Consider the following 27,439-nt stretch of genomic DNA (forward strand, 5'->3'; position numbering starts at 1 on the left):
CGGATCAACTAGGTGGATACCTTAGACTGAGTGGATAGGGAAGGCCTGACTTGTGAGGATGAAGAAGGCAAGCATTGCAGGCAACAACTGGTACAAAGGCCCCTGGCATGTTCAAGCAACTACGTGCAGTTTAATCATTTTCTGCTTAGGTGATTTTTTACTTATTCTTCAGATTTTATGCTGCTTTAAGAAGCCCTTGATGGCATTTAAGGGGTGACAGGATCTAAATTTTAACAAGATTCCTCTGTTTTTCCCAAAAGACTATAAGGCAGAGAAAATAGCAGCAGAGACCAGTTAGGTGAACATTGCAGAAAATCCTGGTCAACGATGGTGGTGGTTTAGACTAAGACACTAGTAAGTGGAAGTAGACAGATTCTGGATATGCTAAGAAACCAAATACCCAACCTAAGATGTCTTAAATAACGAAATTCAAAAGCTTATTTTCAGGAAGCCTAGTGCTAGAGTAGGTTCAATGACATCAAAGAACCATGTTCTTCCAGATTTTCTAATCATTTTGACCCTCAAACTGGAATGGTTGTTAGACTGCCACTAGCAATTGAGACTAGGTGCTCCCTTATTCATATCCAGAGGGAGAGCCTCACTTTATGTGCTATTTCAAGAGCCAGAATTCCCCTCTGCCATTTGACTCTAACCCATTGTTTCATTGGCCCACACTTATTAAGCCTGTCCATCCCTCATTCATTCATTTGTATAGGAGATGAACTGGGAATGGGGTTGGCTTGCCTTGAGTCACATGGCCTATGTGAATGAAGGATGGATACCTGAGGGGGAAATATGAGTATTTGTTAGAAAAGAGGAAGGAGGAAATAGACGTTGAGTAGGCAGGCAACGATATCAAATACATGGAATATTCTTTGGGGATGGAGTTGACAGGGCTTGTCAAGGGATTGAATACTGGGAGAAGAGAGGATTCAAGAACAGTTCTAACAGTGCTGGTTTTAGCATTAGGGAAAAGGGGGCACCCACTGCGATGCAACAGACTAGAGAAAAGGTCAGGTTTGAGAAAGGTTATCAAGGTTTCTGTTTTCACCAAGTGGTCTTTAAGATACTCATTAGACACTGGAGAGGTGATGGAGTTGTTAGCTGATTATGAGTTTGGGGTTTCAGGGAGAGGCCAAGACTGAGAATAGAGAATCAAATCAGAGTTTGTTTGTTTTAAGCAACTGAGACCAGGCGAGATTACTAAGAAAGTATATGGATAGAGCAAGAAGTGGACCTAGGGCAGAGTCTGGACCCATACCAAGATTTAAAAGTGGAGTAAAACAGGAGCCATTAAGGTAGCTAGAAAACTCTAGTCCAACTCTTCAATGTCATATATGTGGGTGGATTGAGAGTAGTGCAAATTATTAGCTCACTGCCAAAGGGTGGCAGATATTCCTTCTTTCAACTTAAGGTTAAGTGTGGGAGAAAAAAGATATGGATATCTTTAAAAAATACAGGGCAGATCTTGACATGCCACAAAAAAAGCATTATTAATACACTATACAATCTTTCAAAAGGGAGTTGGCTCATTATCATAGTTATCTAAATTAAATATTTAGTGGAAACAGTATGAAGGGACATGGCATCCAACGGCAACAATTTTAATCTAAGGCCTGATGAAAAATACTGACCATTATTACATCTACAATTTGAATTCAAAATGATTCAAATGGAATTAAGTGATTATGGAAAATTACAAAGGAAAAAACCTGGGTTCTAATCCACATCTGACAACTGTTGGCTATGCAACCTTGGACCCTTTCATTTCTTAACTTATTTTCTGTGAGACCCAGTTTTCTATTTCATGAGATGTCTACAATAGACAGGCCCTTCCTGTCTGCTTCACAGGTTCACTGTGAAGATCAAAAGTTGAAGAATATCTACTAACTGCAAAATCCCATAAAAATAATTTTCTTCAGCTGCCTGGCTAGTCTAACTTCCTACCAATGATGTGCTTCATCATCCTGATGCCAACTATCAATTTTCAGGTATTCAATCCTTAACAGAGAAAGCCACCTAAACTAAATTTTGAAAACTTATTAAGGACAAAACACTGAAAAACTAGAGGTAACCCATTAAAACCTCTGCCCAATTCCTGTGAGGTTTCAGAATGGTACCTCACCAATTTAAATTCAAGGTATATGAAGTGGCCATACCTCTGGGTACTAATCTGACATTGTCAAGGTGGTATGGGGTCTAACAATGTCCTTGTAAACCACTTACCAGAATACTGAGAAAATATACATCAGAATATTTCTTCAAATGCTACATTAGTATGGCTGCCTGTGCTTCATTATATGATTAAAACAGTAAGTTTTTTTTTATAATTTTCAAAGTTCTTTCTTATTTTTTATTCCATCTGATCATACAGTAGTCCTGCCTGGTAGGCAAGGCAGATTCATGTTTGTCTTAGTAGGAGAAAACTTATTTATGTTCAAAATCATTTCGAGGCATACCTTAAATTATATTTCAGGTGCCCAACTCCTATTTTGGTGTCAATACTACATCATGTTACATAACTTTTAGATTTTAAATTACTCCACAGTACCAATGATTCTACTTCTAAATAAGTAACACATTCAAGTTTGAAAATATTCCAAATTAAAACTGTATATATTAGCCCCATTCTAAGTCTTATAAGAATCCTTTACCAATCAAATTAAATCTCCCCCTTCACAAAAGTAGATGTAGAAACAGTAATCACTGTGCAGAAACTTAATTGTACTAAATGAATCTGTTCTGTAGTATCTGAGAATATGCACATGTTAACAAAGCATCTTGAGCCCACTTACCCAGTTTTGACACAGACATCATTCTTATAAGTGTGATCAAACCACTCTGGATTTTAAGAACTAATAATACTTTATCAACTATTAATATTATTAATGGCTCAGGAACTAATTACAGCAATTTAAAATGATTAATATTTTAAAAACACAGGTTTTGAAGGGTCACCTTAGAAATGTCAGTAAATGCCTAAGCTTTCAAAATACAGATGAAATTACGGTTAAATGTAACTTAAAAAGGAGTACCTTATAAATAAGACCAACATTTAGTCTATGTGGTTTAAGAAAAGTACTGAATTTGGAATCAGATGAATTCTGGCCTCAAATCATTTAACCTCTCGGAGCCTCAGTTAACATTTAAAAAAAAAAAAAATTCATTAATAGGAAATTTTGCTATCTGTCTATAATAAAGCTCTGGAAAAATCACAAATAGTATGAGAAAATTAATGACGAGAGTCAAAAGATCAAGACTTCTGAACCAAACCAATATTAGATCAAAACATTTATTTTGTGTGTTACAAAAACAAAAATAAATCCAAGGAGGTAATGAAATAAACATTTTTTTTTTATTAAGTGTCCCATCCTGGGTTCTCTGCTCTAGAATTTAGTAAACAGTTCAAGTTTAGGTTGCTTCAGCACTTCTGGATGCTATGATGTCTCCATCTTATAACCATGTTTCTCTAGTTCAGCTCTATAAAGAAACACAAAAGAACAACATCACTAGACATTCTTCATGATAAATTAAAGAAACAGATGATTTTTAGAAATAACACAATAAATAATTGAGCTAATAAGCCTAAACATCAATTTAAAATACTACCAAATAGCTTTACTTTAGTCCCCAAAAAGAAATCTATATAAGAAGGAAACTGGATGTGAATCCACATAATGCTAATAAAATTTTGTTTTCCCACTAGTAAACTTATGTTTTATATTCCTTATTTTTCTGATCTATTTATGGAAGAAATGTGAGGGAATTATTGATATTTTCCAAATACTGTACAATTATTCTGTTCATAATATTTAAACGTAAATTTTAAGAATCATTAACCATATGGCTAAGAACACTAGACACTATCAAACTTTTAGAGATTTTATAATTACAATACTGTTATTTACACATAAACAATAAACAGATCGCTTTTCATACTGACATATATACTGCCCTAAACAAATCAAAAATTATTAATCAAATGTAAGCGTGTGTGAAAATTATTCTGTATTAAATATATATAGGCTAAATATAATAAATAAGTTATAAAATATTAAACAAGACTTTACTTTCCTAACTTTAAATGTGGATAAAAATCTCAAAAATATATATTGGTATAAACATAAACACTTTAAAAAGATACTTTTTATAATTTATTTTTTCAACCTGAAATTGCAGTCATACTTTGAAAATGTCAACTGCAATTGTTGATCTGCCTTGTATAAACATTTGCACAAAAAGGTTTAGCCCTGTAATCAATATCACTTATTTAAACTACCATTCCAAATATCACCAGCAACTTTTCTGCCACAATTCTGATTTTATAAAATCAGAATTTTATCAAAAGTTCACAATAAAGTTATGTGAGGACCAACCTATGATAAAATTGTACAAATGTTAAGCATGATTACACCATTACATGTAAGATAAAAAGACATTTGTTCTCAAGCATAATTTCGCTTAGACACTATCACACTATCCAATGTAAATGTGATGCAAAAAATACATGGTAGGAACGATGTATAATATTTATTATTCATTTCCCCAAACTCCTTCACTTCCTTAAAATCTTTAGATATTTATAATACAAATACTGACCTAAAGTCCATGAATAATATTAAGGCCAGAGCTTATTCATATGAATCATCTTTGTCTTCTGCTCAGGTGTAGAGGACAGTATGGGCTGGTGGTAAAACACTGGATTAGGAGTCAAGAGATCAGCACAAGTTTCTGACTCTACCGCCTCCTTTGCTAAATTTAACTAAAATGCTTCCTTTGTCCTCTCCTCCCCAGGAAATTAAAGATTATAATACCTGTCTTTCATGTTTCCTATTTAAAATGGAGATAATTTTAAACTTTCTTAAACAATACTTCTGCTGCGTTTAACAAAATCATTGTAGATTATTCATTTTCTCTTATTTTACAACAAAAAACCCCTAAAATTCAACCTAAGATTTAGGTAATAAGTCACCAAATCCATCCGAGTTTGTGTCTCTGTTTGTCTTCATGACAGGAGGTGGTGACCAATTACATTTATAAATTGTTTACAAACACAAAGGAGAGTATGAGATATTTCTCAATTAGCTAAATTCTTAGAAAAGATGAAAGTTCTTTGGTAGAATTCAGGACTTGTAAGAAACCAAAAGGAAAATAAATGAACACCACTAAGTACAAAACAACACAAAAACACTAATATCATGAGCCTGTTGAATGGAAAAATACAACAGAGATGAAAAAGTAAAGAAATCCAGCACAATTGGAAAGATATCATAGGGCACACATAGTGAATACACACTATTTGAAACAAAAACAGCAGCATTCCTTTTACAACAAAACAAGAATAAGACTAACAGCCACTAGTAGGTTTCAGAACTCTTATTACCCAAGAAACTACTCTGCTATGTGACATTGGCTATATCTGACATGGTAAATCAGGAATTATTGGCTTTTTGGAATTTTTATGTAAAATGTGATAAAGGTCCAAAAAATCTCATAATCCTACCTATTTCTACTGATACGTATATAAACAAATGTTTCAAAAGCAGTAAAAACAGAATGATCTTTAGTTACATGGAAACATTGCTGGCCTTCTTTGTACTTCTACTTGTTGAAGGTAAATTACACTGAAAGAGAAACATGGAAAGTTTAAGGCTAAGTCCTTGCCAAGGCCATGCAGCTAAATAAGACGCAGATAGGGGCTGGAACTCAGGGAATCTGACTGACTCTAGAGTATAAACTGCCTCTCTAAATTTAGATGGAATTAGGACTCAATCATATGAGAAAACAATAAAACATTTTTGGGGAATTCCCTGGCAGTCCAGTGATTAGGACTCAGCACTTTCACTGCCCGGGCCCGGGTTCAATCCCTGGTAGGGGAACTAAGATCTGAAAGATGAGCGCGGCGCGGCCAAAAAAACAAAACAAAACATGTTCTTTACCATGGTTTATAATACCACATTAAGGGCCTCGATGCATTTTACAAAGACTGAAAAGAACATCTTTGCAGGAGACTTGTTAATCAAGACAGTTTTTAAAAGCAAGAATATAAATGTTATCTGAGGCTGCTTTGTCCAATATGGTAATCAGATGTGGCTATTTATTAAAATTAAATAAAATTAAAAATTCAGTTTAGCAGCTGTGCTGGCCACATTTCATGTGCTTAATAGCCACATGTGACTAGTGGCTTCTGTACTGGATAGTGCAGCTTATAGAACATTTCCATAACTACAGTAAGTTCTACTTGACAGCACTAATGATACATCAAAAACTTTGTTTAAAAAAGAAAAACTCACAACACAAATAGGGAAATAAAAAGAAAAATCTCATTCACTAATGGAGGTATCAAGATTTATACACATACAAAAATCCACAAACCTAAAGGCAGAAACATAACATAGAACATAAGAGCACTGTGGAGGTATATTATAAAACCAACAAGCCACAAAGAATATAAGGATAATGTTCTATTTCCAAAACCAACAAAAAGGCAAGACGCAGTAGTGACAAGAAATCCAATTATCAGTACATTTACTACTAAAAGTCCCCTAATAAAACCAAAGTATTCAGTAATGTCTTGATTTAATTGTTAAGAGAAAAGTGCTATTTTCTGACTAATGAAAAACACCCTCACCCCAAAACCCACTTGGGAGGAATCTGACTATGCTGAATAGCAAAGGAAGAAAACTCATTTGGCTTCCACTTTAAAAATTTCAAGAAGATAACAAAAAGAAAAAACTGATACATGATTAAAATCAAAACACAAAATAGGGATCAACAGAGTTGTAAGGCCTGAAAATAAGTATTCTAACAGCATATGTTTATAATGAGAAAGAAAAGAAGGGATGCATTAAAAAAAAGCAGCAAGGTTTTCTCTGATGTGGCAAAATAAATAAACCTAAAATAAATACAAAAAGAAAGTGGCAAAAACTTGTACACATAGAATTAATTTAATCCCAGAATGGAATGAGATCTGTAAAAAGAACAAAAAGGGCTTCTGAAAGCCATATATGGCTAAAGAAGAATGAGAAGAGAGAGATTCAATGTTCAGAATAGATTTTAGAGAAAAAGCAAGATTACTGTTCAACAGCTACTGCTCTATCTTGTCCATAAAATTGCAAAAAGAAAAACAACACCATTAAGACAAAATTGAAAATTAAGACAGATGAGATAATTCCAAACTACATTAAAGTAGTTTAAAGTTTCAAGGCCTGAATAATTACATCTCAGAGTACTGAAAGAAGGAAAAAAATGAGAGTCAGCAATTTTGAGAAATCATGGAGAATTGTAAAAGAGCCAGAATAACCGTGAAAGGCAAACTGTACTATGTCCAAAAAGGGGAGAAATGAGATGGGTAAAACTGTTATTAGTTTCCAGCAAAATACTAAAAAGTCTTGAATGTAGGGTTTTTGAGCCCATAAAAAAATGCAGTTTAGAACAAAAGCTACTTACCACTACTAAAAATAAATTTTAAAAATTTAGTATAAATTATCTCACTACTTTTTAGAAAAATGTACTAGAGACTAGGAAATTAAAAGATTGCAATAGAACTTCTATATCATGGTTTGAGCAAAGCAAATGATAGTTTACACAGATATCTTTGTGGCCAAGATAGATAATGTATGGGTTGAATCAAAACAAAATTAGGGAGGAAAGAATTGTCTACAAATGGTGCTGGTATAACTGGATATCCACATGGAAAAGAATGAAGTTGGACTCCTATTTCACACCATATACAAAAATTCATGCAAAATAGATCAAAGACCTAAATGTAATAGCTAAAATTCTGGAACTGTTACAAGAAAACATAGGGATAAATTTTCATTACCATGAATTTGGCAATGAGTTCTTAAAAGAGTAGATAAATTGGACTTTTGTGCAAAGAACACTATGAAGAAAGTGAAAAGACAACCTAACAGAATGGGACAAAATATCTGTAGATAATATGTCCCATAAGGGCCAGAATAAGTAAGAACTCTTACAACTCAACAACAAAAAGACAAACTTTGAAAATGGGCAAAGGACTTGAACAGATAGTTCTCCAAAAAAGATATACAAATGGACAACAAACACATGAAAAGAAGCTCATCAGTATCATTAAAGAAATGCAAATCAAAACCACAATGAGATACCAATTCATCCACTAGGATGGTTAAAATGAAAAAAAAAAAAAGGTTTTGGCGAGGATGTGGAGAGGTTAGAAACTTCCTATATTGCTGGTAGTAATGTAAAATTATTCAGCTGCTGTGGAAAAGTTTGACAATTCCTCAAAAAGTTAAACAGAATTGCAATATGATCCAGCAATTCCACTAAATCCCAACAAAACTGAAGAGATATTCAAACAAAAACGTGTAAATGAATGTTCACTGTAACACTGTTCACAACAGCCAAAAGCTGGAAACAACCCAAATGTCCATCATCCGATGAATGGATAAACAAACTGTGGCCTATGTATACAAGGAAACAGTATTTAGCCATAAAAAGGAATGAAATACGGATACATGTTACAACATGGATGAAATTTAAAAACACTATACTAAGTCAAAGAAACTAGACATACAGATCATTCATGTGATACCATTTATATGAAATATCCAGAACAGGAAAATCCACAGACAGAAAGCAGATCAGCGGTTGCCAGGGGCTGGAGGAGGAGAGGAATGCAGAGTGACTGCTTAATAGATATGGTGTTTCCTTTAGGGTGCTGAAAATGTTTTGGAATTAAATACAGATGATAGTTGTATGACATTATGAATATACAAAATGCCACTAAATTGTACACTTTAAAACGATTTTTACATTATATAAATTTTACTTCAATCGATTGATAATCAATCAACCAATCATTTTAGGTAGATTTGTACATGAATATGGAAAAATACACTCCCAACACCTCACTCTCCATTCCAGTTTGAGAATCACCAATACATTGGGTCTGAGCACCCTATGATTCTAATTTCTGCTGAGTTGTTCAATATTGATAGAAAATTAACAGTGACAGAATTAAACCTACAAGGATTTAAAAAAATAGCAAATATGCTTCTAGTTAACTACTTTTATAAAGAGACTAGAAAGAACAAAAGTTCTACGCAATTACACAAAGTATTCATGTTTAGAAACACAGGAGATGAGGCAATATATCTTACTTTTCATAATTCGAAAATCTATTTCAAAGGCAATTGTCATATATAAGTTACATATTCCATACTTACAATTAATACTAAGCTATATAAAAATTTGGCTTAAAACTTACCGTAACTGATTGGAGAAGTCATCCTCTACATTGTCATCATCCCAATTATCCTCCCAGACATGTGCATCTTCATCTTCATCTAAACCAGCCCAGTCTAAAAACAGAAACAGATGCCATTTAAATATTTCTCATACATTATTTCCATAAATACAAAAACTTCAGAAAGCTTGCTACTGAACTCTCTCAATTCAAAACATCTGAAACCATATCTATGAGAAATGGTAATCTTCCTCTTTAAATCTCAATTGATGCTATCTTGTTTTCTCAATTCTTGAATTTGCAGATCTAAAACAGTAGTTAATACAAAAAATTCTATTTGCTGTGAAAATTTATTGTAACTTCAGGAGGATATTTACTTTGCTGATAATTTTTATAAGGTCTATTACACAATCTTTCAAAACACAGCACCAATAACAGAAAAGTAAGTTGAGTAGCAGGACGATACCGGCCTGGAATTCAAAACTGCTAAACATAAAAAAAGACAAGTCATACTCAGATAACAAAAAGTAAACCAAATATTTTCTTAAACATGGTTGTAAAACTGTGTTAGAGAATGTCCTTATTCTTTAAGACACACATGCCGAAATATTTAAGAATCATGTGTCATTTTGTTGACAAGTTTACTTGTAAATGCTTCTGAAATATATTTTATATCATACATGTCTATCATACATATGATAGAAATAAAGTAAATATGACAAAATGTTAACAACTGATGAAACATGGGTGTTTGTTGCCTTCTTGTTTTTTGAGGTATAACTGACATATAACATTATATTAGTTCCAAGTATACAACATAATTTGATACTTGTATACACTGAGAAATGATCTCCACAATGAGTCTAGTTAATATCCGTCACCAACAGTTACAAATTTTTTTTTTGGATCAGGACTTTTAAGATCTACTCTCTTAGCCACTTTCAAACATGCAATAGAGTATTAATAACTATAGTCATCATGCTATACGTTACATTTCCATGACTTATTTTTGTAACTGCAAGTCTGTATCTTTTGATGCCTTCACCCATTACACTCCCCCCATTTGTCCTTTATTTAAAACTTCTATAGGGTTAAGTTTCAAAATTAAAATCTGAGAAAACTAGTTTTTAAAAAACCAGTATGGAAATCACCTTTGGAAGCTTTCCTGATTCCCTCTCTTCCTTTCCTTCAGAGATTAGGTCCCCTCCTTTGTGTATATCTATCACAGCACCTACATACTGTACAATCATATTTATCAGTTTATATGCCTATGTCCATTACTAGTATCTGAGCTCCTTAAGAATAAAACTCTTTTATTTACCTTTGTATTCTTAAGCCACAACAATACCTGTTGTGCATATGCACGACAGTTGGTTGTGAAAGATGCAACGAACTCTAAATCAGACCTTGTGTACTTTTGCTTGATCCCTCCCCTCCAAAAACAGTAAGCATGAGTTACACATGCTCTTAAATGTGTCCTAGTAGCTTCATCTTAGTAATTACTTATTAGAAACATGGCTAAGAACATTTCGATCTTTTAAAAAAAAGAAGTCAATAAGAAAAGGTATGATTTAGGCTTTTCTTATAAAGCACATATAGATTTAAAGGTATTCAACAATGGTTCATATGGGTATTATATTTGTTACATATGTATCTAACAAAAAATTTTAAATGCCATATGTCAACATCATGATTTAAGAATATAAGAAAGTACCTCCATTTACCTGGTCCCCCCAAACCAGAAATTTGGGAGGCAGCTTAGCTATCATTTCTCCTTCAACTCTCATAACCATTCATTATATCCTTTTGATTTCAGCTCAAGAATCTACAGAGTTATAGTCTCCTCCTCCCTATTCTTGCTGCCACTATGTTAATTTAGGAGGGATTATTCCTTTCATGGACTATTATTGTGGTCTTTTTTCTGTCCCCTCCTCTCCAATCTTACAGTCTGTACCCTCTTCCACTGATGCCCAAAATGACCACCATTCCTGTAAGTAACTATGCAAAACATTCAGGTAGGAAGCACATTTTATTAAATTTGCAACTCTAATGTCTATAGCTGAGTACTGGGCACATAGTAGACACTCAAAAAAATGTTGTGTAAATGGAACTACGTTTCTCAAGTTCCCTTCCTCTGAGTGGTCAATCTCAAGAAAACAGAGGGCAGTGTGTGGTTTCAGTGAAGTCAAGAGTATATATTTCAAGATGGAAGAGAATAACAATATCTTGTATTATGAATGAGTCGTGTAGAATTCTCAACTGTATTTACTCTAAGAATACTTTTGAGACTTGCGATCATCTGTTTGAATGCTCCCTGAAGAGAGATCATGTGGGAAATTTCTTTAAGATATCAGTGCCTGAAAAGATGAAAGTTTCTCTTAGGCAATTTATTTCAGGTTGCTAGGAAGCTCAGTCAAATGTATACTCAACTTTAATCATTGGTATAGGGTAGTGAATGTATATTCATTAATAATAACTTTCAATAATCAAAAATACTGATTTTTATTGGCCTAAATGTTCTTATATCTCCCAGTAATATTATTATTCTCAAAACGGAAATATTGTAATGATCTAAATTCAAATCCTATACTATTCTCTGAGGTCCTCAACAGTAGTAATACTTAACAATACTAAGTATTAATTACATCTCAAAATTAAGCTGACTGGGCTACAGATATCCTTACATGTTCTCCTTTCTTATAGAAGTACCTTTCAAACTGAAAACTTTTATTCTACTTATGAATCCACCTATAGTTTTTAATGAGAGTAGATTAAGAAGTTAAAGTAAAGGAAATCACATTTAGGATTTCCTATAGTCTACGGAAGAGTGATGAGAAAGCTAATGCAACCAAATTTTTAAAAATAGTATATCTGGGGACTTCCCTGGTGGTCCAGTAAGTAAGACTCCACATTCCCAATGCAGGGGGCACGGGTTCAAACCCTGGTCGGGGAACTAAGGTCCCGCATGCCAGCCGGTGTGGCCAAAAAAAAAAAAAGAAATTAAAAAAAAGAAATAAAGATAGTATATCTACTTCCAAAGCTAAAGATAAAAAACAACATTTCTGAACTTTTATAAACGAGCAAAGTGACTTAGTTAAGTCAAGAGTTAATCATTAGGTATAGGGCTAAAACAATACTGTTATTCTCATATTGCCATTGCAATCAATAATAAACTGTTTAATATGTACATTGTTGTACACAAATTTTCTTTTTGTTTTTCTAAGAGCAGGGAAATCTCAGAAAGAAGGGAACTACTTTAAGGCAAAAATAAAGGGGGCAGAAACTGAAGCATTAAGTATACAAGAGAGGAACATTATGTAAAGATGGTACAGGTTGCAGGCTAAGATCAGATTTTAAATTAAAAAGGGGCTCAAAAAGTAGATATATTTCCCTAATACTAAATCATCAAGAATCAACTACATGATTTTAATTCTTTAAATTAAAATTAAATAAAACACTTCAAATCATAGAAATTCAGATTCTTGTACCTTGAACTTATTATAATGGAAAAATGCAATCCATTATTCCTTTTATAGCAAGTGAATCATGCTATTCCTCCCCATTCCCTCCAGTCTTCCTATAACCTACAGTTCTGAGCTATCTAATAATATTAATGGACAGCTTAGGAGTTTTTGTTTCTTGATTTGTTTTAATGACACTAAACATTCCAGTATAAAAAATTCACATAAAACTATATCATTACAACAATGCAGCAAAGTTTGGCTTTATACTTCAAGTTTTTATAAAATGGCTAAGACTGAAGATTATTTAAAATTACAGAATTTTGGAAACAGAGAAAGCCTTAGAGATCACTGTATAGCATACCCCACTTTGCTTTGAAACCACCACCATTACCACTACCAAAAAAACAGAAAGTGAAGACTGTCTTACAAGAAAATATTTATTAACTTTTTTCTACCATTATTTCACAACCTCAAATCCTAGACTTTAAATATACTTGGGTTGAGCCTAGAAATAAGAATTGTCAAACGAAATATTTGTTTCACTGATATTTTAAGGAATCTTTATAAAGATATCTAACAGAGCTTAATGTCCCACAAAATAATTTGCATATGTTACAAGTGTATAATATGCTCTTGAGTAAAGAAGGTGACATAACTCAAGTCACAATTGAACTTTAAAGTTCTAAGACACCAAGCCTCATATCAGCCTGAACCACTTCTAACTAACCAGTTTCCTAAATTTTTAAGGAAATAAAATGTCAAAAGATTGAAGTTAGAAATATAAAAAACAAGAATATTTATTTCACATTTCTCTGCTAATCTTGTAAGCCTACCCTTTCCAGAACAATAAAAATACAGGGCCCACAGGACTTTTAATCTAATTATGGCTTGATTCAAAATGTTGATTTCAGGGAATTTCCTGGTGGTCCAGTGGTTAGGACCCTGTGCTTTCACTGCTGAGGTCCCAGGTTCAAACCCTGGCTGGGGAACTAGGATCCCACAAGCCACATGGTACGGCCAAAAAAAAAAAAAAAAAAAAAGTTGATTTCAATATTGTTAATACTGATGTCATTCAAATACCTTCAAGTTGACTTTAATTCTTTTAACTTTAAGAGACTAAAAAAACATACTTGTTAATTTGTACCCTACTGTCTCAGAGAATCTAGAACAAGAAACGTAACAGCTTCAATAACTTATTTTGTAGGAGGTCCAATCCTTAACTCCATAAAGGCTAGGGGAAAAAAAACAATCAAATTCTTTATGTAATATGGGAAATACGAGTTTGAACACGGTCTTTTTTTGTTTCTGTTTTTTTGTTTTTGGCCTCGCAGCAGCATGTGGGAATTTTAGTTCCCCGACCAGGGATTGAACTGGTGTCCCCTGCAGAGGAAACGTGGAGTCTTAACCACTGGACTGCCAGGGAAGTAAGTCCCTGAACAGTATCTTTTTCAAAATTTTAAAACTGGTACAATTTTTAGTTTATCAAGTTGAATTCTGATGATCATTTAGCATAAGCATCAAGTATCTCTCCCTCTGGTAACAACCATCTCATGTTACTTTAATGGCAAGGAAAGGAAAGGGAAGAAGGAAGAAATAAAGTCCCAAGAAAAATAAACTGGCTCATGAATGGAGGGAAAACAGTATTATGAGCAAGATTTTAGGTAGAGGACTTCCCTGGGACACGGGTTTGAGCCCTAGTCTGGGAAGATCCCACATTCCGCGGAGCAACTAAGCCTGTGCGCCACAACTACTGAACCTGTGCTCTAGGGCCCATGAGCCATAACTATTGAGCCCACGTGCCACAACTACTGAAGCCAGTGTGCCTAGAGCCCATGCTCTGCAACAAGAGAAGCCACCGCAATGAGAAACCCGCACGCGAGCTGCAACGTAAAGTAGCCCACACTTGCTGCAACTAGAGAAAGCCCGCGCGCGGCAACGAAGACCCAACACGGCCAAAAATAAAGAAATAAATTTATAAATTAAAAAAAAAAACGATTTTAGGTAGAACACACACACAAAAAGATTCATGACAGTAGCTCTGTATTTCATTCGTATTATTATACAGCATTTTACAATTATGACACTACTGAGCATACAAAGACAAACCAGAATCTATAATCCATTTTAGGTGGAAACTTTAAAGATTTTCTTTATTAACTACGAATGTACTGAACTATATTACGTAAAATGTTTAAGTGATAGGGTATAACATCCCCAAATTTATTTCCAACACTTATAAGTCCTCCATATTATACATGTTACAATATATATAAACTACAATATATGTAAACTCAACTAAATGAAGGGGAACATAAAAAACATGTGACTTTTGTAATCTCTGGATTTGGCAGACTTCTCTTGCAAAGCATCTCTGAACTGTGTTTTACTTTTCAATTATAACACTGCACTGTTAACCATGCAATTTTATTTAATCACTTACTTTTAAAGCATTAAACCCAGAAACAGCTTTTTTTTAAAAGGGCAAAATAATAAAATCAAACAAGGATACCTGATTTATGTCTAATGTCTTCCTTCAATACGTAGATGACTATAAAGTACACACTTTATCTTCAACACTAAATGCATTGCCAGGATTGTGATTAATCATTTAAATAACCACAGCTGTGTTTACTTCAGTGTGCAGGCCTCCAGATGTGTACTGGTAAAAAAAATTACCATATTTCAAGAAGTCAGAATTGGAAATAACCAATAACAGATGCCTAATACATAAGTGTCTAGCAATTCTAAATTATTTGAGACTTTGCCCCCAAATTTGACTTTGTTCACATCTGCCAGTGAGAATTACATCTTGGACTAGCTTTAAATTTCACAAATCTGAGTTACCAAAGATCCCACATACTTCATCTAAGTATCACCTTAACATTTAAGTGTGAAAAATGGTTCTCTCTCAATGTTTTTCAAAGTACTTACTCTCCCCCACCCTCCAACATACCTTATGAAATTTCTAAAAAGTATAAAGTATACCACTTTGGAGAAAACTAAAGAGGAAATTCTATTTATACCAAATAGGGTTGCAAATGTTCTACTTTAAAGCGATTTTCAGGAGCATCAATCAAACTCTCATTCATTCCTTAACAGTAAAGCTACTCTGAATATAAATAAACTAATCTCCAACAAAGTTGCTTCAAATAAAAAATGTGCATGTATATACAGAACATTACATGAAGAAAAATATAAAACAAACAAAGGAAAGTTCTAAAAAGTTCTAAATTGTACATTCACCGCTATAGGTGAAACAGCAATAGCTGCAAATAGCACCATTACACTGATAAATATGATAATAAAGCCACACTAAATCTAGTCATTCTGAGATAAATTTACACATGTTCCTGCTTAAGCTGTATAAAACAGATTAAAATTTTTTTATAAAATTTCATTTCTGTAAGTTATCATGATACAAAAACGTCTATATACCCTAGAAATCTAATGTCTATTCAGTGGCTAAGAAATCACTACTAGCATAGCACCATTGTACTATACTTATATTTTCTCCAACAAGGACCAAACATGTCAGTGGGGTACTTCAGAGCAAACAACCAAAAGCAACTGTTAAACGATGTTGCTACCAAACTATTGGTGAACTTTCAGTTGTTTGTGGTTCTGAGTCTGAAACAGCGGTCCAAAACGACTTATACACACACACACGTGTGTGTGTGTGTGCGCATATATTATATATCAGAATGATTCCACTACAAACATGCTGACTTTGGTTCTCTTGGTTGATTAGTGCTTTTATTTCTCTTTAATTCTATAAAATTCCTCAAAGCCATTAGTTATTCTAATCTTTTCCAAGCACTCATGCCCTACACTCATACTGATTCTCTCATTTTGATCCTCCATATTATTGAGGCAAGAGTATCCAATGTAGGACAGTTCCCTGGTGGCACAGTGGTTAAGAATCCGCCTGCCAATGCAGGGGACATAGATAGGTTCAAGCCCTGGTCTGGGAAGATCTCACATGCCGCGGAGCAACTAAGCCCATGAGCCACAACTACTGAGCCTGCGCTCTAGAGCCCACGAGCCACAACTATTAAGCCCGCGTGCCACAACTACCGAAGCCAGCGTGCCTAGAGCCCATGCTCCGCAACAAGAGAAGCCACTGCAATGAGAAGTCCGCGCACTGCAATGAAAAGTAGCCCACGCTTGCCGCAACTAGTGAAAGGCCGCGCACAGCAACCAAGACCCAACGCAGCCAAAAATAAATTAATTAAAAAAAAAAAAGAAAGAGTATCCAATGTGAACTCAACCATCGGTCTTCCATTAATTATGCAAGTGCAAAATCACAATCCCTGATTTCTTACTATCAAAATAGCTGCCAAAGCTCCCTTGTAATTCTTGCATCACTCTTCCCTAATAACAACCTATTTCAGGCCCTTAGTCCTCACCTAAGCTATTTCAACAATTTGCTAATTAGCTTCCCTGACTTTCTATCCTTTCAAATTCTGCTGGGTTAATTTTTCCTAAACTGCCTACTGCCTAAAGGAAACATACACATATCAAACAAACAAACAACGCCCCCCCCCCCACGTCTCATCTACCTAAGGATCAAGTCCAAAGTGGTCATTTGGCTTAAAGCTTTCCATGATTAGACTCCAAACTACCTGTGTAATTACAACTACTATTTCACAGCCAAATAAAATACACATACACATTGATCTTCCACCTCCAAGCATCTACTCCTCTTCCCTTTTTCTGGAAACCCCTTTCCTACACTTCTACCTTTTGAAAGCTCTGTTCAAATGTTGCAGCCTCATGCGGTACACAACTGGAAATAATTTCCCCTTCTTTTCAGCTGCTGTTGCACTTTACTATCAGTGGTTTAATCCCCACACCACCACCACCACCACCACCACCACCTGCTTCCACTGGAAGGAAACCAAGTGAAATCTTACCCAGAAACCCAACAGAAAAAGACAGTCAAAAGCAAAAGTGTTCTGGTTTACTTGGGTGTGGGGAGAGAAAGGCTTGGAGTGCCCCCTCCTAGCATAAGCACTTGCAAAATACTAAAAAGCTCAAGTCTGGCATGAAAACTTACTAATCTCCATTGACATTTATATCACTAAGTCCAAAGACAAATATCTATCTAAAGAGTCAAATTTGCCTCTGTGCAGCCTCTAGTTAACTTTGTCCTTGGTAAGTTATTTTGCTGAGCCCCAAGTATAAAGCTGTCATAAGGCTGCTATGAGGATTACATAAAACAATGTACCTAAAGCACTTTGTACCGATAAACAGCAGCTAGAATCATTCTCGCTCTGCACCTTTCAGTGCCAGGTGTATAGGAAGCACTCTACAAACATATATCGAAAGAATAAATCATTTATTATGGGCTAATCACTCCAAGGAAACTTAAGGGGTGATGGAGGTAAAAAGAGAAACAGGTTGCAGAATAAAGATACCATTTCTACCAAGCATTACATCAATAACAGAGCACAAAACTGGAAAAAAAAGATATCTGGTAAATTTTTAATACTTCAGAAGAGTGTAAGTATAGTTTTTGAAACTTTTATTTCCCTTCATTGTTTTCACTGTTCATGTCTTTCAATGAGTTATGCTTAAAAACAACATTACTACGTAACAATGAACACCAGTCACAATTGCTTAATGCTTCTTCATTCCATTGAACCAGTTAAATAAGTAATCAAATAGCTTTTCAAAGTAGTTTTTACTGTTTAATATCCTGAGTCACACCACTCACAACCCCCTGGCAAGCACTAATATCTTGATTTGGCGGGGGGGGGTTCATTCCACTGTGTCTCTTTATACCTCTTGTACATTTGTATGCATCCTTAAACAATACATACTACTGTGTTATGTATCTTTGTATTTTATATGAATAATCAAACTATTTTTTAAAGTACTTTTGGAAAAACTTTTGACAATATTTTTTAATTTATAAGTTTTTAATATTAAAAAAATAATCAAATAACCCTCAAGCTCAACAAGCTTAATTTTGGATACATCTAAAATTACAAAATATTTGTTGAAAATGGTTCAAATTAAATAAATACCAAACATCATGCAAAATCCAAATCCCTAAGTAGATTAGGAGGGAGAAAAAAAGGAGCCTAATGTTCACAGAATACCAACTTTGTGCCAAACTCTATGCTACACATTTTACACATATATCATTCTTATGGACTGAATGTTTGTGTCCCCCAATCCTGAAATTCATATGAGGAAGTCCTAACCACCCTCAATGTTATGGTATTTGGAGATGGGGCCTTTGGAAGGCAATTAGTGTTGCATGAAGTCATGAGGGTAGAGTCCTCATGAGATTAGTGTTGTTATAGGAAGGGAATCCAGAGAGCTCTCTTTCTCTACCTTGTGAGGACATGATGAGAGGCAATAGTCTGCAAGCCAGGAAGAGAACCCTCACCAGGTACTGAACAGGCTAACATCTTCATCTCGGACTTCCCAAACTACAAGTTGTGAGAAAATAAATTTCTGTTGTTTAAGCCACTCAGTCTATGGTATTTTGTTATGGCAGCTCAAACAGACTAATACAATCATACAATCGTTACATGACTCTGATTATTATCCACAAATTACATGAAGGAACTGAGGATTAAGAAGGTAACAAAGGAAAAACACAATGGTCAATCTTGCTCAAAGAAATCAATCCAAATCAAAATGATGCGATTCCATTTTCATCCCTCAGGTTTGTAATGACTAAAATGTTTAATATGGAGTGCAGGTAAAAGGTGACCTGTAGATGGAAATTTGTGTAACCCTTGTAAAAGGTAATTTGAGAATATGTCAAAATTCAAAATGCACCTGGTCCTGAATGAGGTGTCAGAGCCCAAGCAGAGCCAGGAAGGCATTCCTGTGGAGGGGCAGTGTTGTGTGGTTGGTGTGTCATAGCCAGGACAGAGTCAAGAAACCATTCAATGCTGGAGTAAGGAGAAGTGACAGTGGCCTAGCATAGAATGTTGAAGCCAAAGTGAGATAAGGAGGGGATCTGTGGGTGTAGGGGACAACAAACATTGGTTAGGGAGGAGGATGACCTAATAGACAATGACCCAATATTTACAATAATGGGAGCCAGGTTTCTCACTGCTGGGGAAGAAAGTTACAAATGTGGAAAGGGAAAAAACTAGAATGAGCCCTGTGGTGTTGAACTGTAAATTAGAGATACCTATGTGAACTCATGGTTTTATACAAACACATACATAAATAGATGTATATATGTACATACATTTGTCTATTTCCTAGTTCCTTCCATTGACAGCATCCCAAAAGCCATCAGCACAACTGGAGGTAAGATCTTACTTTCCAAATATCATTCTCCACTGAAAGCTATGCACCTCAAAGGAATGGCTGATTCCAGGACTGGAACAGGAAAAGTATAAGATTAGCTTGGAATACCTACTTGTGTCAGAATGCTAGGAAATGCACAAAGAATGGTGACTTGTCAAAAGGTCACAGAAGACAGCTTGATGGGATTCCCCATGTACAAACTGGGACAATCTGAATATCAAAATAAATAATAGCAACAAATTATAACCCATCAAATGAGAATTCATGAGTCTATATTGATATAAATACACAAATGAATAAATTGAAAGTTTGATAATGAATGGAAAACTGTGGTTACACAGTTTCAAAGTCCCTCCTAGTAAAATACCTATTAATTACAAAGGGAAAATCAGTAATCTAACAATGGAAAAGTCTCACAGACACTACCTTAATAGAGTTACCATCAGCAGCAATGGAATAAATGAGAATCATGTTCCACCTGACAGGATGCAATGGGAATACAGCATCACTACTATGATATTCCCTCCAAGGTGCAGAACCTAAATCGAATCATATATAAACGTGAGCCAAATCCAAGTTGAGAAACATTCTATAACTGGCCTGTAATCTTCAAAAGTGTCAAAATCACAAAAGTCAAAAACAGAGACCTGCTCTAGACTAAAGAAGACTAGAGATATGACAACTGAATGTAATCCATGATTCTTTATCAAGACATTATTAAGACAACTGAAGAAACCTGAAAAGGACCTATGGACTAAATGACAGTAATATATCTGTGTGTTAATTTCCAATTTTGATGGTTGTACTGAGGTTATGTCTTTGTAGGAAATACACATTAAAATATCTAGGGGTGATGAACATCAGGCTGGCTCATGGAAAAAAAGGTTGTTTGTATTGTACTTTCAATTATTCTGTAAGTCTGTAATTATTTCAAAATAAAAATTATATTAAAAAAATGAAAATGAACCTGCCAATTTGATCTGGCAATTTCCTAAGAATTTATCTTATAAATAAGAACAAAAACAAAGATGTAAGACGTAAGAATATTTGCTGCAACATATTCTGTAACAGAAAAAAACAAAACATAAAAATAAGCAAAAAACCTAAAACCACCTAGATATCAATAGATATTTATAGATTATTTATTGTGCATACAGTAGACTAGTAGAACACAACTATTAAAAAGCATGAGGTAGATGTTCATATTAATGTGAACACACATCTAAGATATATAATGTAAAAAGAAGAAAAACTGTATATGTAATATGGTCCTTTGTGAGGATATATAACACACACAAATAAATATATATATGTATACATATATATAAATTCAGGAAGGACACTGAAAGAACTGTTTAACAGTGATTATACTGGAGCATAAGAAATGTTTTTGGGGAAAGTTGGCGAGAAACAGTGCTTTCACTTTTTAATTTATAACTTTTCATAGGTTTAAATTTTAAATAAGCAGTTACTTGTACAATTATCCTACATATTTTGCTGCAAAAATATTTTAAAGGATTTAAGTAACTAGTACAAGTCGACAAGTTAAAAACTGATGCACAATGAGATATCACTACACCTATCAGAATGTCTAAAATTAAAATGACCATGTGTTGACAAAGACGTAGAGTAACTAGAACCCTCATACACTGCTTGTGGGAATGTAAAATGTATAACTACACTGGAAACAGCTTGGCAGTTTCTTAAAGTTGAACATAAACCTACTGTACCGCTCAGTCATTTCACTACAAGGTGCTAAACCAAGAGAAATGAAAGCATATGTTCACACAAAGACTTCTACATGAATATTCATAGTAGTTTTATTTGTAAGGGAAAAAAAAAGGGTAATTGGAAAAAAAAACAGGAAATGACCTAAATGTTCATCAGAAAGTGAAAGAATAAACAAATTGTGGTATATCCATGTAGTAGAATATTTCTCAGCAAGAGAAAGGAACAAGCTATTGATAAACGCAACAACATGGATGAATCTCCAAATAATGATTCTGGGTGTAAGATGCCTGAGGAAAAAGATACTGTCTGATTCCATTTATATAAAATTCTGGAAAACGCAAATTAATCTATCATGTCAAAAGGAGATCAGTGACTTCCTGGGGATGGGAAGGGATGTGGAGAGGACTGACAGGGAGAGATTATTATAAAGGGACACCAGTGAACTTTTGGGGGTGATGGATATGTTTGTTACCTTTTTGGTGGTAATGACTTCTCTGTTGTATTCATATTCTACAACATATAAAATTGTGAATTTTGAGGGAAAACAAAGTTGATGGATGGTGGATTTTGAACCTAGGTCTGATCCTAGATTCATCATGCTTATTCTATCCTGGAGCTCAAAAATTTTCTTCTTGCATATGATTACCATGAATGGACATCAAATAGGCACTTTACCATTCATTATATTTATCTTTTTTCTTAAAAGATTTTAGTAACATGAATTCTTCATTTCTTGCTACCACCACATAATTTAAATATGTGACATTATTATTTATTTATGTGTCCACTATATTACATTTAATAACTGAAAATACCAAAGCCCTTTTGGCTCTAGGTAAACTGACTAGTACAGTATCTGACATAGTCAGTATTAACTGTATCTACCTTTTACATTTAAGATTCTAAGGAACTCTTTTGTTGAGGATTTAGTCCAGTTGGTATCCAAAGTGCACATAAATATTTCTCAGTGGCATTTTTCATAGGACAATTCTTCCTTGTGCAAGACTGGTCTATGCATAGCAAGTATTTAAAATCCTTGACCTTTACCCACTATATGCTGGCAGTTATTTTACTTTCTTACTTGACAAGTGAATGTGATATCCCAAAATACTTCCTTGGTTAAGAACCACTATAAGATGTCCTACTTTGATAGGCACAGGCGAGAGTGCCTCAGTTATTCCAGAATGCTAGCAGCATTAGGGAACCACCAGTCTGCTTCAGATAACACAGCAGTTCCAGTGATTATAGAAAAATTATAAACTACTTGGTATAATAGTATTCTCTTGTAAACACCATTGCTTCTGAAGGCAAACTCAGGTACATTTTAAATATTCTTTCCCTCAAAAAAAGGAAAGAAATCTCTCAATTCTGGCATAGGAAGAACAGAATAAAAGAAATTAAAGGCCCACTTGTTCTTCCCATTTTCACTCTCATCCACTTCTAACTGTAAGAGAAATGAGATTAATGAAAATATTTTAATACCTTTTCAATATATGTCTGATTTGAAAAATTGTTTGACGTTTCAAATAAATTATAGAGTATTTCAGTTTTAGGCCCCACCCTACTACTATTAACCTAGCTGTATGATCTTGACAAGTTCTAGCTTCTCAAGACTTTTAAGTTGCTTTCCAGTTCTAAAATTCTAACCATGCCAAGCCTCCAAAATTATATTAAATCATTCCCAAAACGTTGAGTGTCTTCCAACAAATCTGATAGTCAATGAGTTTAAACAGTCAAGAAGTTGCAGAATTCACAAAGATCCTAAACATGATTTTTAACAGTTCCTACTTAATGACCAGATCACACACCCACCAATTAGAATTGTGAGGAACTGCCAATGTAACACAGATCCACAGTCCAAATGATAAAAAAGGAGCATTTGTTTCTTTGCACCTTCAGAAAATCACCCCACACGTCACACCTCACACTGAAGAGCTATTCAGAAGAAACAATGAAGCCTCCATGAAAACGCATTATCTTAGTTTCCTTTTCAAAACAGAAATTCCCCTTCCTTATAATGACTGAATTGACATCTTACCAAACAAATTCTTATCAGGAATAAGATGTAGCAACAACACCCTCAAAAAATATACAATTCTGTAGTCAAACCAGGGATACATAATTTCAGTAATGCTTTCATGTAACAGGCTCTTAACTGCAAGCTACCCTAGACAATGGACATCATTCACTTTCTGAAACACAGAGACCCAATGGGCCACTGAAAGTAAGACCTCCCCTAGATTGATTAGATGATTACAGGCAATTTTAAGTTGTATCTACTTGTGAGTTTGTCAATGGCATATTCACCATAAAGACAATCACAAGAAAAAGAATCTCCAAAGAAGGCAAAGGACTTGGTAATTCAGGGCACTAATAACTGATCTGAAAACTCAAATACTGAAAGATTCAAAACAGGCCAGTTTCAAAGTACTGCTTCTCCAACTTTACCTGTCTGAATGAAAAACCAGAGAAGAAACACACAAAAACCTAAACAAGCAAAAGCATTTCAAATGTTACCGCTCATTCTAAATAGAAAATCTCCTGAATGAATGAGGTTCTACATATTCAAACCTGAAGATGACAGATTTTCTGTAAGGTGACCAATAAATGGTGAGTTACTTATGATAATAAACCAGTCTGTTGTGGGAGGCCTGTCTTCAGAAAAAATATTCTTTGCTTTTCCTTTTAACTTTAATGAGATTTTTTTTTTTTTTACTATGTAACTACCAACATTTTGAACAAATTGATGCTCCCAACATAAACTTAGTACAAGAATTACATATTCTGCAAAAGCTGATGAAATGAAAGTTGCTGAAACATCATATGTATCATCAGGCCCAGTTATCTTTAGGTCCTTTTTAAGCAGTCAATTCTCGACTACTTATTTTAAACACAGGTTCACTCATTCGACAAGCATTTACTGACCATCTACCATGTGCCAGGCACTTTGCTAAACGTTAGGGATTCAGGTTAAAGTTTGCTTGGGTTGGGGACTCAGAAAGACCTATCAGATCCTGACGACCACTTAATGGCAAGCTTTTAAAATCTCTGAGCCTCAGTTTCTTCAGAGATGTGATAATTAGACTATATAATGTAGATAAAGTGCCTAACATGGTATCTTGTATATGATAAACAATAAACGCTAACTATACCAAATATGAAGTTTGCGTTAGAAGCAGATCCTGATCTCAAGCCAGTTTTTTACTACATAGCTCACTGTTGGAGGATTATGAACCAACTTGAAAGTGAGATCAAGAAAACATGTCTGCACAGATAAATCCACTACCAAAACCAAAAACATTCCCCACAATACATAATGAATCCCAGAACTGAAAATAGATGTGCTTTGGGTTAGTTTACGAGTTTGTGTAGTATGTGCTCCAAGGTCTTCTTCCACTAAACAACCCAGTACACTATAAATAAAAATAACAAATGTTACAGCTTTGTGGCTTTATGCACAGTAGGATCATGAGGGAGTACAACTCAGGACCATTTTGGTGAAGCAGTAACTAATGTAACAGATTTGTAACCATTAACCACAGTTCTCTTCCTACACCTTCAGAAAGGTCACCCAATAGTAACCTCCTTTTCTTATAAGATAAATGTTTACCTCACGCATAGCAATTAGTTGATAAAACCAACAATTTTGAAACCCTGATTGGCAACAATGATCTAACAAACAGAAGCAGTACAGCTAGAGTTTAAGAGTGCTAGTGTCAACTGGGCCAGGTGTCCATCATTTCTAGCCAGTTACATGACACTGGGCAAGTTTCTTAACTGTTCAAGCTTCAGTTTCTTTATCTGAAAAATGTAAATACCAGCTCCTACTTACTAGGCTTGTGAAAATGAATTAAGTTAATAGAAGCAAAATACTCAGACAAGCAACCACCCAAACAATGTTAGCTATTTGCTGTTATCTACAATGAGAAAACTAAAGTTCCTCTTGGTAACCATGAAGCTAATAAAAATGTAGACGTTTTAGGGTCTTATAAATCCTTAAACTTATGTTAGTTTGAAGTTAAGTGATCAAAAATTAATGAGGAACAAGAGGAAGGCAATAACGGGAATTAAGCACTAACACCTGATCCTCCCGTTCTACTTAACAGGCTTCATATGTTAAGTCCTAAATGTAGGCAGCATCGGCCTAACTAGGAACAACAATTTAATTCTGGAAGGGTTCAAGGCAAAGGAAGACTGCTAAAACAAATAATAATAACAATAACAATAAATAAAGGGAAAAGGGATTATGTAGACATGAACGAGGTGGCGGTACCCGGGCTGAAGAGGAAAAGGCCCCACCATCCCGGACACCGGGCTAGGCAACCAGGGTCCCCGTGGCTCCTCCCAGTGAGGAAGCAGAAGGCATTTAGCCTCACCGCTGAGGTGAGTCCCACCGTGACACCTCGACCCGAAGTCGGTCGTGGAGGGTCGCGCGTGCAGAGCCTTGAGAGCCAGTAGCGGGGGTCCAGACTTCCCGCGGGTGCCTCCCGGCCGAGCCCTTCCAGCCGCGCCGCCTCCACTCAGAGGCCTTAGTCACTGTCCGCGCGGCCCAGAGGCCGCGGGCGAGCCGGTTACCTTCTGCAGGGAACTCCTCGAACTCGTCGTCCTCCTCCAGCAGACCCAAGTCTACCGGCTGTTTTTTCTCTGACATCGCGACCCTCCGCGGCCAAAACCTCTCAGTCCAGTAAGAAAGTTGGACCTCTCACTTCGCCTTACCACAGCCCCCACCGCCGTTGCAGCCTCCCAGGCCGGCTCTATCATAGAGACGCGGGAGAAGAGCAACGGGATAGCGCGAGGGATGCTGGGATACTGGAGGTCCGCCCAGCGCTTCCTGCGGGTTTAGCAGCCCTTCAGAGTTAGCAAGGTGGATTATTTTGTGCGTTTACCGTCTTACGCGGACCCTCTGACTTGACAAACTGAGAACAGGGTAGGTTTCCGTGACTGGAAAAGACTCATAACGTGTGGAAAAAAAACCCTCCTTTACTTGGTTTAGGCTGAGGGATGACGTACCGGCTAAAGTTCGTTAAAAGCCTGCCAAGTGCCAGGCCCTTAAATTAGATTAACTCCACCCTTAAACCAGTTCCCTAAACATGGTATTAAATGTCTCCACATCACTCAGAAAGAAATAGCGTACGTCACTGAGGTACTGCTAGACAACCCAAAAGCAGATTTGTTTGCCTGACTTTAATCTCCAAGCTTTTCCATTGTTCAGTGTTCTTCTGTCCCGCGGTTAAGCTGTGGTAAATAACCTGTTAAACACTGTGCTGCGTGTGTGTGTGTGTGTGTGTGTGTAATAACTAGTTTAGAGGTTATTATAATACTGTGTAAAACTCGATATATGTAACATTTTATGGTGTTCAAAATAATTCATTTTGAATATAGTTGTGAACTACATAAAACTTGACACGGTATATGTATATGTAGTATAATAGAGGAATAGTGTGTAATATATAGATACATAATTGGGTATTATTGTAAATTTTGATACATACGTTTGTATATTTAAATCCCATTCCTTCATTCAACAACATTAACTTATATCATGTACTAGGCACTGTGCTGAAAATCAAACATACGGAGACAAAGGCCTTCCTTCAAGGAGTTCATATTCCACTCAGAGACATGTAAACAGATAAATCACAATGAAACATAGTAACACATTTGAATCTCTATTTTAAAATAAAATTATCTGAGAAATGAACAGAGTGTATGGGCATACAGAGAATGGAGCAACTAA

The 27,439-nt window shown here is 35.2% G+C and overlaps 1 protein-coding gene across 3 annotated transcripts; it reads right to left on the reverse strand.

Annotated features, from left to right (window-relative positions):
- Positions 1-3,278: 3,278 nt before the first annotated feature.
- SEM1 (SEM1 26S proteasome subunit) lies at positions 3,279-26,475 on the reverse strand. Of its 3 annotated transcripts, XM_060304633.2 has the most exons (4): positions 26,278-26,473; positions 9,251-9,344; positions 4,600-4,684; positions 3,279-3,480 (listed from the first exon to the last, which is right to left on the reverse strand). In XM_060304633.2, exons 1-3 carry the CDS (start codon positions 26,351-26,353, stop codon positions 4,645-4,647), a joined length of 210 nt encoding a protein of 69 aa, XP_060160616.1. In that variant the 5' UTR covers positions 26,354-26,473; the 3' UTR covers positions 3,279-3,480; positions 4,600-4,644. The 3 variants fall into 3 exon arrangements, with proteins under 3 accessions (XP_060160616.1, XP_060160615.1, XP_060160614.1); XM_060304632.2 differs by lacking the exon at positions 4,600-4,684 and having other exon boundaries at positions 26,278-26,471; XM_060304631.2 differs by lacking the exons at positions 3,279-3,480; positions 4,600-4,684 and adding an exon at positions 8,533-8,641 and having other exon boundaries at positions 26,278-26,475.
- Between the last annotated feature and the right edge of the window lie 964 nt (positions 26,476-27,439).

The sequence above is a fragment of the Globicephala melas genome, chromosome 9 (genome assembly GCF_963455315.2).
Source record: "Globicephala melas chromosome 9, mGloMel1.2, whole genome shotgun sequence".
NCBI lineage: Eukaryota > Metazoa > Chordata > Mammalia > Artiodactyla > Delphinidae > Globicephala > Globicephala melas.

Coding starts and splice junctions, on each gene's coding strand:
- SEM1 (XM_060304631.2), bottom strand. CDS start 26,353: ATGTCAGAGAAAAAACAGCCGGTAGACTTGGGTCTGCTGGAGGAGGAC. Junction 9,345..26,277: donor CGAGGAGTTCCCTGCAGAAG/GTAACCGGCTCG, acceptor TTCTGTTTTTAG/ACTGGGCTGGTTTAGATGAA. Junction 8,642..9,250: donor GACTTCTCCAATCAGTTACG/GTAAGTTTTAAG, acceptor CTCCTCCTCCAG/CCCCTGGCAACCGCTGATCT.